This window comes from Lynx canadensis, chromosome B3 (assembly GCF_007474595.2).
Source record: "Lynx canadensis isolate LIC74 chromosome B3, mLynCan4.pri.v2, whole genome shotgun sequence".
NCBI lineage: Eukaryota > Metazoa > Chordata > Mammalia > Carnivora > Felidae > Lynx > Lynx canadensis.
Genome location: NC_044308.2, coordinates 116062640 through 116075401, shown reverse-complemented (window position 1 = coordinate 116075401; position 12762 = coordinate 116062640). Strand labels below are relative to the sequence as shown.

General features: G+C 50.2%; 1 protein-coding gene across 1 annotated transcript in view; it reads right to left on the bottom strand.

Annotated features, from left to right (window-relative positions):
- Positions 1-471: 471 nt before the first annotated feature.
- Positions 472-12762, bottom strand: part of TTC9 (tetratricopeptide repeat domain 9) — a 32056-nt gene continuing 19765 nt past the window's right edge. The window contains exons 2-3 of the mRNA XM_030319444.1: positions 3390-3572; positions 472-1397 (exon numbers count right to left, since the gene is read on the bottom strand). Of these exons, the coding sequence (XP_030175304.1) occupies positions 1318-1397; positions 3390-3572 (263 nt within the window). The 3' untranslated portion in view covers positions 472-1317. The remainder of the gene's footprint in view (positions 1398-3389; positions 3573-12762) is intronic.

Here is a 12762-nt window from a genome sequence, read left to right as displayed (position 1 = left end):
GGACTACATCCTATGTCCCACAGTGTATTGCACGACGATGGGCAAACAGTAAGCCCTCAGTAAATGCTTCTTATTTGACTGGAGCAACATGGCATAGCGTAAAGAGCGTCGATATCGGGAGACTAGGCTGGGATAAAATTCGTTTAAGGCAGGAGGGAGCCAGTCTGCAGTCATAATTTATTCATTCAACAAATATTTGTTGAACACATTCTATGTGCTAGATATTGAGTCCAGATAATTTCATCACAAGGAGGCCGTGCAAGTTCCCACAAAGCCAAGTCCCTGGGCAGTCTCCACGACACCAGCCCACTCTACTGCACAAAGGCGGCGGCCCACATTGTTCACCACCGGACAAATGGCCCATTGCTGTGGGGGAAGCCAGTCCTGCCCGGCTGGAAGTAGCTCTGAGAGTTGGGGGAGGGAGGGACAGTGAGAGAGTGGGCCGCTCCCAACAGAAATGACAGGAACTGCTGCCCGTTAATGTATCTTTATTTACACTCGGTCCACAGTTCGATCCCCAGTCCATACAATGCTCCTTCCCCTAGACGTCAGCTCCCCTCCCCTCCGTCACCTATGCGGTCGGCCCCGGGCCCACTTCACCCTGCCCCTCTGCTGTCACAGCTGCCTGCTGGGTGGGAGTATGGCAGAATGGTATGTGTGGTCACCAGAGGGCACTGAGAGTGGGCTTCAGTGGCATGTGAAACCTGGCAGAGTCTCAGATCCCCAAGGCGGGGGAGAGAAGAAAGCCGAGACAACAAGTGAGGGAGGGAGGCAGGGGCTGAGGTTACGGGGGGTCGGGGTGGGGAATCCAGTGTACAAATTCAGGGTCTGTTGGCTTAACCGATGCTTCTGGTGTTTGTCTCATCCCCGCATTCGACACAGTTGCCTGGAGATGCTCTGGCGTGTCGGGAAAGCGTGGAGGGGTCCAGCCCGTGGTCTCCGTGCCTGCTGCCTCTGGGACGGTACACCTACCAGGCTCTGCCTCCGTCAGAAGCACTGGCCAAAGTCAAGGCTGCAACAGCATTCCCAGCCCGTAAGAGTCCTCTCCAGCTGTCCCCGAAGAAGTGAGGTCCCTCTCAGTAGCTGACCTACTAGAGAAGGGGACTCTCCATTGCGGGCAACCGACCAGATTCCCAAACTGTGTGTCTCCTTCTCTTCACACCGGGAGCAGACAGATTGTGGAGGAGTAGCAGGAGGAAGGAGGGGGAGCCGGAAGAAGTGGGGAGAAGGGAACAAAACCCAGGAGGGGCTCTTCATCGGGCTCTTCGCCTGAAGTCCCAGGTCTGGCGCAGGTGCAGCTCTAGGGAGGTGTCCTGGTTACATGGCTTCCTTCTCTCTCTGGGAACACCTGCTGAGTTTCATCTCTGTCAGCTGGATATACCGGATCACGTTGGTGTCTGCGAGGACAAAAGCACACCTTAGGGAACGCGTGGTGGGGGAACTGTGGGGTCTCTACGCAGATTCAGGTCAAAGCTGTGTCTGCAGATCACGGAGCCTGAGGGGGCAACCAGGAGTCCGGCCTCCCCTCCACCGCCCCTACCGAATGTGGACGGGTCACTGGGACCCAGGGGGCAGACGGGAAGGAGAGGAGAGCGGGGGACTCCCTCCACTTACTCCCAGGCAGCAGCAGATCCCAGTGGTGCTGAGTCAGCACAGCTGGTGGAGACTCTGGAGTTTCACCTCAGGCAAGTTACCAACTTCTCTGAGCCTCATGTCTCATCCGCAGGAAACAGCCTCCATTTTTCAAATGCCTACTTTGGGCCGCGCTTGCTACCTTCATTATCCATTTAACCCTCATTACAATCATCTCGAGTACCTGGCATCATCCTCACCGTGACAAAAGGGAGAGCTGAGCCCTGGAGAGATTAAGATGCCCAAGGAGACGCGCGGTAAGTGGTGCACCTGACTCGGCAGCCTGCCTCCCCTGGGGATCATGGTGCCTTCTTCATAAAATTGTTGCGAGGACCAAAATAGGTAAGTCTAAAAGCGCTTCATCCAATGAGCGATACATATTGAGGGAATGTAAATGTTTTCCAATCGAAGAGTTTAAAATGACTCTGCTTCATTGTCTTATATTTGTCTTGATCAGTAAGGTCAGGCACCACCTCGCCACAAATGGGGTATTCCCCCCCCCCCCCAATGTCAGGCATTGAATTAGTGACTGGGGCATGGCAGGGAACAGCCACCTAGCTCTACGCGCACCGCGATACAAGGGCTTCGGGGCTGCCTGGGATGCGACACTTCAGGAAGCAGAAATGGATGTCATCTACTACTCAAAAATGCCAGCGGTAGCATCTAGAACGGTGCTGGCATATAGAAGCGTCCAAGAAAATTCTGTTAAACGAGTCCTTCGTCCTCACGGCTCCCTTAGTCTGCGCTATAGAACACAATTCATATGCAGAAAACAAATCAACAGCACATAAAAGGAAAGTTATGGGTGTTCTTTCGAACCATGGGGAGAAAAGTATACATTTGGATGTTGGCAAATTGGTCCTGAGGTTCTTAAAGTCTTTTTGAAGGAGAATCACATTTTTTAAAAAATCAGCCACGTGAACAACCATGGCAACATCAAGTCAAACTCAAGGCAAACATAGTAATGCCACCGGTTACCTCCTCAAAGAGGCTCTTCCTGACGACCCGGCCTAAAACAGCACCCCCTTTACTCCTGACTCTTTTACGCTGCTTTATTGTCTTCCTAGCACTTACCACTACTAAACATTACATTATCTGTCCATTTGTTTACTGTCCATCTTCCTCTGTCATAACGTAAGAAACTCCTTGAAGGTAGCAGCTTCCTTTGGTTCGCTATCTACGCAATACTTCCTGACCCATTGGACCCGCTCAATAAATATCTGTGGAATGAATGCATGGCTGAGCTGGTGGATATGAATTTAAGTGGGTGGTCCAGGTAATGCAGGTTCTAAGAAACGGCACTTGACCAGAGAAGTCAGAGCACACTTCCCGTAAGATGCCGAGCCTAGCGCCAAAGAGCATCCATTCGTATTCGGTCTCGCCAAGTGGAGCGTGAGATCCTCACAAGGTGGGACTATACCTTCTCAGTCACATCCCTGGCGCCCAGCACGAACTGTGGCATGCACTGAAAATTCAGTATGTATTTATTGAGTAAGTGAAAAGAGCCGGATCCTGGGTTGGAAAAACAAAAAAAAACAAAAAAAAACAAAGAATTCCATATTCTATTTGAAAGAGGTGCCCAAGCTCCCTGGAACCCAGGCCCCAGGCAAACGCACGGACTGTTTACTCTCCTCAGTCCAGGTCCTGGCCCACACTGGGCTGTGCTAGCAAGGGAGCTGAGCACCGCCAGGAGAAGGCCTCAGGAGCTGCCAGCGGGGCTGACGGTAAGAAAACAAAGCAATTGTCGCCTTCCTTACCTGTCGGCTGTCGGGTCCTGGCTTCTTTCAGGTAGTAGAGGGCTTTGTCATAGTCTCCAAGGTGGTAGAAGGCCACACCAGACCGGTAAAGGGCCTTGAAGTTCTCTCCTTCTTTCTTCAGGACTTTGAGGCAATACTCTTTGACTCGCTCATAGTTTACCAGCTCGGCCTGGAGCAGGCAGGCTACAGAGGGAGAGAGAAAGGAAGGGAAAAGTTATCAACACAGCAGACTCAGAATGTCTCTCTTTGGTTCTTTCTCCCTGCCCAGAAAAGGTTTAGTCGCGTCGGGGCTTCACATGGGATTTGTCATCAAATAACCCAGGGTCCTCGGACTCAGATTCATGACCAGCAAGCTGTGTGACCTTAAGTGAGTTACCTGGCGTGGCATTATGGGTCGAATTGTGTCCCCTCCAAAAAGATATGTTGGAATCCTAACTCCCAGTACCTAAGAATGTGTATTTCCTATTCGGAAATAGGACCTTTACAAAAAAGGTAATCAAGTTAAAGTAAGGTCGTTGGAGTGGGTCCTAATCCAATATGACTGGAGTCTTCATAAAAAAACACACTATAGACTAAATGTCTATGTCCCCCCCCCCAAATTAGTATGTTGAAAACCAGTCCCCAGTGAGATGGTATTTGGAGGTGGCTAGGTCATGAGGGTGGAACCCTCATGACTGGAATTAGTGCTCTTAGAAGAGACCTTAGAGAGCTCCCTTGCCCCTTCTGCCACGTGAGGACACAGCGAGAGGATGGCCGTCTGTGAACTAGGAAGCAGACTCTCACCAGACACCAAATCTACTACCTTGATCTTGGACTTCCCAGCCTTCAGAACTGTGAGGAATAATTGTGTTGTTAGAGCCACCCGGCCCATGCTGTTGTTACAGCAGCCCAAACAGACTAAGACAAGGGGAAGTTCGGACACAGAGACAGAAACACACGGAGCTCAGACGACATGAAGCGACACAGGGAAGACACGGCCATCTATTAGCCAAGGAATGCTTGAGGTCACCAGAAAGTAGGAGAGAAGCATGGGGCAGATTCTCCCTCACAGCCCTCACCTTGATCTGGAACTCTGACGCGAGAAATTTCCATCGTTTACGCCGCCAGCTTACGAGACTTTTGTTGTGGCAGCCCTAGGGATAAGCTCCAAGAAGCAACAACAATACTAACTGTGGCTAATACTTGTCAAGTGCTCACCTTGTGCGGGCCGCTTGTGTCACTGCTTGTATTCCCTGACATGATCCTCGGGACACCACGAGGTAGGTCCTACTCTTCTTCCCATTTTACAGATGAGGAAGCTGAGGCCCAGAAAGATCAGGTCGTTTCCCAAAGTCACATAACATGAGAGAGGCAAGGCTGAAATTTAAATCTAAGCTGCCAGGCTCCACAGCCCAAGTTCTTTATTGAGTTGGTGAGGGGATTTTCTAAAATAATGGCCATAAAGTATTTAACACAGGGCTTGGTACACAGTAAGTACCCAAGGTGTTGTTTAATATTCTTACAATTCTTTTCAACCCTGCACCCCTTCAGGGACAACTGCCTCTGACTTTCTTCAAGTTCCCTTTCATACGAGTTTGTCTTTGCAGTTCCTAGGAGCAGGGACCTTTTGATGGGCCAGTGCCCAGCTTGTACAGGGCACACCTCTGGACCCGCGAGGCCCCGTGTCCCTGCTGAGGCTGGCAGGTACCCATGGTGGGGCCCGTTCCTATTCTCTATCAGCCATCTCTGAGTAAATCATCCCTCCTTGAAACTTTCTCTCACCAGAATCAGCCAGAGGGCCAGGGTCAGGGTCAGGGTCAGGGTCAGGGTCAGGAAGCGCGTGAGAACCTGGAGAGTGATGCCCTCTTTCCTCGTGTGCCCAGGGGCCTCCCTGCCTCACCCTACTCCCAGCCCTGCTGAGCTAGCTACCTCCCCCTCCGTGCGATCACTCAAATGTTTAGTAGGCATTGAGCAAAGATTGTCTTACACATGACGGAGGGATTGCCAAAAAATGGGATGCTGGGCAGGGGGAAAGACACCTGTCTGCTTCTTTGAAGTGAATAAAGAGAGAATAAAAAGAGACGTAGGAAACAAAAGTGCTCTTCCCGCCAAGACCAGACTGGGTGGTGGTGAGAGAACGCGGACCTCCAGGCCTTGTGCTCCCATTTATCCTACATGAGACGAAGCATGGTCTCTTTGGGATGGAGACAAGTCAGTGATTTAAATCTTCAGGGGTCTAACTTCAGCTGTTTTGATCCTTTAAACAACCTCCCAGGGGTCAGAATTGCTGAGTAGGAGACCTAATGCCCTTTCACTGGGCATTCTGGGCAAAAATAAAACCCCAAAGCAAAAAAACCACATCCCTCTTGTAGGCTGAGGGGGAGGGGCACCACACAGTCTCTCTCAGGTTGAAGGTGTGAGAACCAGGAAGTGGAAAGAGAGTCAGCCTAGATCTAGAAACTGACCCATCAGGTTCCACAGGCCCCCTGGGGCAGAAAGCCAAAGGAGTTGACAGAAGTGACAGGCCTGCTGGTCCCTTGGGAGTGGGCGGCTTGGGTCACAGAGAACCAGGATGGCTGGTGGCCAGGGGTCCATCCGGCGGAGCTCCTGCCACCAGCCTCCTCCTCTCCTCCATCAGCTGTGGGGACCCCTCTCCACCCGCAAGCTGTTGGAGTCCGCCCAGCTGCTCACAGGGCTCTGTGGACAGGGAGGGGTTTCTCTCAAGGGGGTTCCTGTGCATGGCTACCCGTGTGGGACTCGGCTCCCACACCTGCTCCCACAGCTAAAGGATTTCCGGTCTGGTTCCCACATGCCTCATTTGGCATCCTCACTGCCCGGGCGGGGCCGCCCTCTTCCCATCTAGCCGTCCATCTTCAGATGCACACTTCTGTTTGCTGACCTGAGCAGCGTAGGAAGTGGACCTTTGTCTCTTTTAAAAACAGCTTTTGAATGTCTAAAATGAGGGTGGGGTGTTGGGGAAAGGAAGCAAAGAGGGCTGGGAATGGAAAAGATCCTCCTCCTCCGGGGCAAAAGGAAGGATAGCAATCAAATTCTGGGAATCGTTCCGTGCAAATGTTGCAAATTCCCCTGCAGGGCCAGATCCGCTGGGAACTGTGACACCTGACTGTGGACCAGGGTTCAGACCGGGTGGGAGGTGGGGCCAGGTTGGTAAGGGAGTGGGGCCCCAGCTGGCACCACAGGCGGAGCCCAGGAAGACAGAGAAAGCTAGAGTTGGGTCTAAATGGGCTGCCGACTGAAGGCTGGCCAGAGAGGTGGGATCCAGACGAGAAACCTGGGGTGCCAGGCCAGAGCTCTTAAGAGGCTCCAGGAGGGAGGGGGAAAGAGGCAGTCTGGAAAGCTGCCTGCAGCCCTACCTATAGGTGATTTTTAGGCACCCCTCTAGTTTAGTGGGGAGCTATTTAGGGTTCATATAACCAGCCCAAGGGAGAGGTAAGAGGGGATGTTTGAAGGCACACTCTAAGGAGTGGAGAGAGTTCAGGAGAGGTTGATCGGCAGTCTCCTGATGTTCTTTCCACGTCGCTATGCCCACCACCCAGGGCCTGGGGATTATGGTGGACTTTTAGAATGGGTCACGTTATCCCACGGCCCTTTCTTCCTCTTAGTGGTTAATCCCTTACCCCATGTCAGAGATGGCGCTCAGTACCTTACGTATACCACACCTTTTCATCTTCACGGTAACCATGAAGCAGGTTCTATTTTTATGCTTCTTTTCCAAATGATGAAACCCAGTTCCAGAGAAATTAAGTAACTTACTGAAAGTCACTCAACTAGGAGGTGGTAGAATTATGATATTTACCCACTTCTGCCAGGATCCCCAGACTGTGCTCTTGACCATGGGTATCTGTGGGTCTGTGTTTGAAGCCCTCCAAAACCCAAGTAAGCCCTGGAAAAAGCCACGTCACCTGCGTAAACCACCTTTCTCTGTGTGGTAGGGTCAATAAGGCAAAAAGCAATCCCTAACTGCACTGGGCACTGGGATCAGTAGTGAACCAAACACCTACTCTGTCCTGGAGCTAATGGGCTGGTGGGGAAGGCACGGGTTCCATGATCTCAGATACTCCCATGGGCCAAGATGGAGAAGGAGAAGGGAAGAGTGGGAACACACTGAGGGGGAAGGGACCTCAACCAATATACAGTATCATGGGAGGACTTCATGGAAGAAGTGGTATTTAAGTGAAGCTCTGAAGACTGATTGTTCCTCATCTTAGCACTAAAACATCTTAGGCTGGATAATTTTCTGTCGTGGGGGAATGCCCTGCACATTGTATGATGCTTAGCAACATCCCTGGCTTCTACCCACTGGATGCCAGTTGTGAGAACAAAACAATGTCTCCAGATACTGCAAAAGGTCCTGTGGGGGGTAAAATTCCCCCCTGTTGGAGAACCAGTGATCTCGGTGGTGGAAAGGAGAAAAAGCTTTCTAGGCAGAATCTTTTTCTTCTTCTTTTCTTTCTAGGCAGAACTTTTTCTTTTCTCTGTTAGAGAAAGAGATGGTGGTGGGGGGCAAATGACTTAATTGAGGAGTTCTGGGGAACCACGCCTGGTTGGAACAGAGAGATCGAAAGGATGGGTAAAAGGAAGGAAAGGTGAGGGCACCTGGGTGCCTCAGTCAGTTGAGCGTCGTACTTCCGCTCAGGTCATGATCTCCTGGTGCGTGGGTTCAAGCCCCCCCTCAGGATCTGTGTGGAAAGTGCAGAACCTGTTCAGATTGTCTGTCACCTTCTCTCTGTCCCTCCCCCCACTCATGTATGCACATGCGCTCTCTCTCTCTCTCTCTCTCTCTCAAAAATAAAAACATTTTTCTAAAAAAGCTGGAAAAGTAAGATGAAACCAGGACACCCAGACCCTTCTGGACTGTGTTTAGGATCTGGGACTTTGTTATTAGTCCCCTGGGATGAAGAAATGGTTTGACTAGGTTGGCTCAAGTGGAGGCAGAAAGACAGGGGAGGGGGATCAGTTTAAGAGGCAACGAGGAGATAGAACATTAGGGAACCTCTGAAATATTTTCCCTCTGCTGTCACATTCGTGTGGTTAAAGCCCTTCATCCAGGAGGGCTAAGACTGTCATTTTGGGTTCACTGATGATTCAGAAGTATTCTTCCACGTTGTTGTAACCTGGTCTCCATGTGAATTAAAGTTTACAATACGACAGTCTAAGTTCTCTGCTATATGGAATGGGCCAATATGTTAGAGTACTGGGCTGGGGATCAGAAAAACTGGATTCTAGTCCCACTTTTGCCATTAGCCAACAGTATGAAAATCACTTTCCCTTTCTGGGCCTCAGTTTCCTATCTGTAAAGGGAGGGGCCTCCACTTGGCTGAATAATCTGTGCTCTCCATTGCAGTCTAACAGCCTATGAATACAAATGGTTGCCACTTAACAGAGAGATGCCATTGTTTCATTGGTTCCTCTTCGAAAGGAATTCTGTCTCCCTGTGACTTATGGTGAGGTATCTTCTGTTGGGGATGGCACTCAGGAGTGGTAGGGCAGAGATCAAAAGGGCTTCTGTAAAACAAATCTCCCTCTATGTGGAGATTTTCTTTTTTCCACATAGAGACTGGATTATGTGGCCTCCCAAGGCCATGGACCGGGGCAGGATCTTCCCTGAAGGGAGTAAGTTCAGCCACCATCAGTCAGTCTCAGCAGAGGAGGCTGTGAACTTGGGAAGGCAGGCCTCATGCTGGATGGAGAGGAAGCTTGTTCCCGTCTGTGGCCTCCACTCTGAGTATATATTTGGATCCAAAGATGTAGTCATGTGGTGGCAGAGGGGGTGCAAAGTGGGAAGCCGTGTCCACGGTGGACATGTAAAGATAGCCCTGAGTTCCCAGACAATCACACCCGGAAACCCTTTTGAAAGAAATGTTATTAACCTTCCGGTCTCTGAGTCTTCTGACATGTTTAAACAAATGCTGCAGCCCTGCATCAACCAAGCTGTGGAGAATTAAGACAAGTTTCTAATGGTTGGGAAGAAGTTCTAGAAGAGAAAAGCCTTCCCCAAGCCCATAATGGTGACAGAAGTTGTAGACAGTGCAAGTTACAAGAGAAAGGTAAATTGGGGGGGACAAAAATTGGGCTATAAATGTCCAACCATCCCTTGTGTGTGGAGATTCCTCTTCCACTGCCAACCTTGGGTGGTTAGAGTATGCTTTTATAAAAGGAGCTGGCAGGCTTTCTTTACTCCACAAAGGGGTCTGTGGTAGGAAAAAGAGAATCGGCAACCGAAAGAACCCCATGGCCCAGCCGTGCACTCGAACAGAGGAAATCATATGTTTGATGTTCTCCAAAGCAACCACACTGAGACCTCAGGCTAAAACATGTCAGGTTCTCCTGGCTCTGGCACCTGTTTTGTTTTTGTTTTTCCTGGTGCACGCAGGGCATAGTGACTGCCTGGGCAAAGTGCCACTCACTGGCATGAGATGAAGGGAAGCTGGATGAGAGAAGGAAGGACAAGTTCATGCAGTCATTGGTTTTCTTCTTACAACTGATTTGCTATAGTTTGTCCTTACCAGCTGCCCAGAAGGGAAGCATGGACTGGATGGGAGGGAAGGAAAGACCGGATTGGGGCTGGGAGTGAGGAGAAGGAGGTTGCCCCACTTTATGGGTTGAATTGTGACTTCTCCAAAAGATAAGTCCTCATCCTCAATACCTTAGAATATGATCCTATTTGGAGAAAGGGTCTCTACAGAGGTAATCAAGTCAACATGAGGTCACTAGGATGGGCCCTAATTCAACACAGGGCCCATCAACACAGGGTTCTGGTGTCTCTAGAAAAAGGAGAAATTTGGACACAGAGACAGACACACATATGGGAAAGACGATGTGAAAAGACATAGGTAGAAGGCGGCCATCTACAAGCCAGGGAACCTAGGCCACAAGAAGCTAGGAGAGAGACATGGAACTGACTACTCCCTCACAGCTCTCAGAAGGAACCAACGTGAGCAACACCTTGGCCTTGCCCTCCTAGCTTCCAGAACTGTGACAAGACTTCTGTTATCTTAAGCCACACTTTGTGCTGCTTTGTGATGGCGACCTTAGGAAACTAATAAACCTTACTGCTCATCCCTTTGAGACGTGGACTCAGGGAGTGGCCATTACATTAGTGGGGGGAAATCTCCCAAAAGTGGACCAAATTATTTGGTTTTCGAATTTATTTTTAAGGGGTCACGGCATAGCCGTAAAGTGGATGGAGTCTGGATCGGGACGGAGGTGACATTCGGAATATTTAACGACCGGGATAGGTCATAACCTATCCGGATAGGCATATAGTATTGTGCCGTTGTGCCAGTTCTGGGGTGTCCTGGCTGAACATCAATTGCTCGATCTGGAGATCCAGGACTGGGCTGCAATCCAAGCTCTGCCACCTAGTAGCCCAGGCCCTTGAGCATGTTACTTAATCTCCCTCGGCCTCATTCTTCTTATGTATTAAGTGGAGATAATAATATCTATTTTGTGGGAACACTTGTGATGAGAAAATGAGAAAATTAACGTATGGTATGTGCTTCACACGGTGCTGGGCACAGAAACCGATTCTCATAAGCGCCAGCTCTTTAGGAAGCCATTTGTCAAACATGGTTTCCCCAGCAACGTGTACATTCGTCAGAGAACATTTCCATTTTGAGTCCTACACACAGGGTATGACACATACATACCCAGAGCTCAAGCCGGATTTAAAGCAAATTTTCAAGATGGGTCAGAGACATTCTGGAGGGTGATTTAGAGGGTCTTTCTATGACAGAGCCGTGAGAATGCAGCCTGGGCAGCGAAACGACGGAGTGGCTCCGTATCCAGGACTGGAATGACCAACCCCACCCCCACCCCAGTTCCACCTCTCCATGAAAGCGCTGATTTTCTCCTCTACATACACAAATGCTGGAGTTCAGAGTTCTGAAAACCCTGATTTCTTTTGATTTCTCGGTTTTGCTTCACGGCCTGGACGTATATAAACTCGCACGTGCCCCCAGTGCTCCCCAAACCCAGGTCTGAGGCTTGGTTTTCCCTGCCGGTTTTCCTTTCAGAGGTGGGTCTTCTCTACTGGGAGTGGATGGGTATATGCAGAGAACATTCCAAAAGTAGCTTTGCAGCCAGAAAAGGGGGCTTAAGGGAATGAATGGAGTGGGGCTCCGGGCCTATTTTCTCCTCGCTTACACCCGGGACAGCCTCTGAGTCAACAGGTGGTTCTACCCCTCTACACACCCAACCGCAAACAGTAGTGCTGTCTGCACCTGCTCCCTCATCGAGGATGGATGAGCAGGTTCCATAGTCAGTATCTGGCTGACAGCTTTATGGATGGGGTGGGGCTGGACCCAAAGTCACTGAGCTCCTCTGCAGCCCCAATAATCCAGGAGAGCTAGGAGCTCTAAATGCCAGCGTGGCAGGAAAATTAATAAGTCAGCTCCTGACTCTATACGGCAATAGAGAGTCTGGCAGGTGGGGGGGAGCAGGGAAGTCAGAAGTGTTTTTAGCAGACAAGTTGCTGGTCAGTTTCAGTGCCTCTGAGATAGTTGATGCGACGGTGTTCCCAGCAGTGGCATTCACGCGTGTGTCCTTGGGTTAAAACGCGTCACCTCTCAGGGTCTCAACTTTGAAGTGGGTAAACATAAAGATAATTATGGTTGCTATCTACCTTTTCCTTAAAAAAAAATTTTTTTAAACGTTTATTTATTTTGAGAGAGAGAGAGAGCCCGTGAGAGCAGAGCGTGAGTGGGGAAAGGGGCAAAGACAGAGGGAGCCGCTCCAAAGCAGGTTCCAGGCTCTGAGCTGTCAGCACAGAGCCCGACAAGGGGCTCAAACTTGCAGGCTGTGAGATCATGACCTGAGCCAAAGCCGGATGCTTAACCCACTAACCCACCCAGGCGCCCCGCTATCTACCTTTTCCTTGAAGGCTTGCTGGCAGGATGAAAAAAAGTCTGATACCTGACGAGAACCCCACAAATGTTTCTCATTAAATCATCCGTGGAAACTTGTTTAACGTGGAGATCCTAGACCCCATGCCCAGTGATGTGGATTCCCAAGGGCTAGGCCCAGTAACACACATTTTTAGTAAGTCCCCAGCGGGTGCCTGCAGGTAGCCTTCACCTTCTGAGCTGGTACTTTATATACTAGCATTTTGGATGTATGTTTCTTAGGGATCAACCAGTTGGTTAAACCTTGAGAGCCCAGGACAGCAGGGAGGAGTTCCAGGATTACCCGAGAGGGCACACACGTCCCAGATGGCCAATCCTAGAGCTAGAAAAACCTGCACGTGTGGGAAAACAATTGTTCTCGGGCAGATGATCAGCTTGTGACACTTTGGGTTCTTCTCTTCTTAGAGTCTAGAGACTTCTCGCTGGAGAACAGGAGCTCAGGCCAGGGAAATGGGGAAACAGGGCAGAAG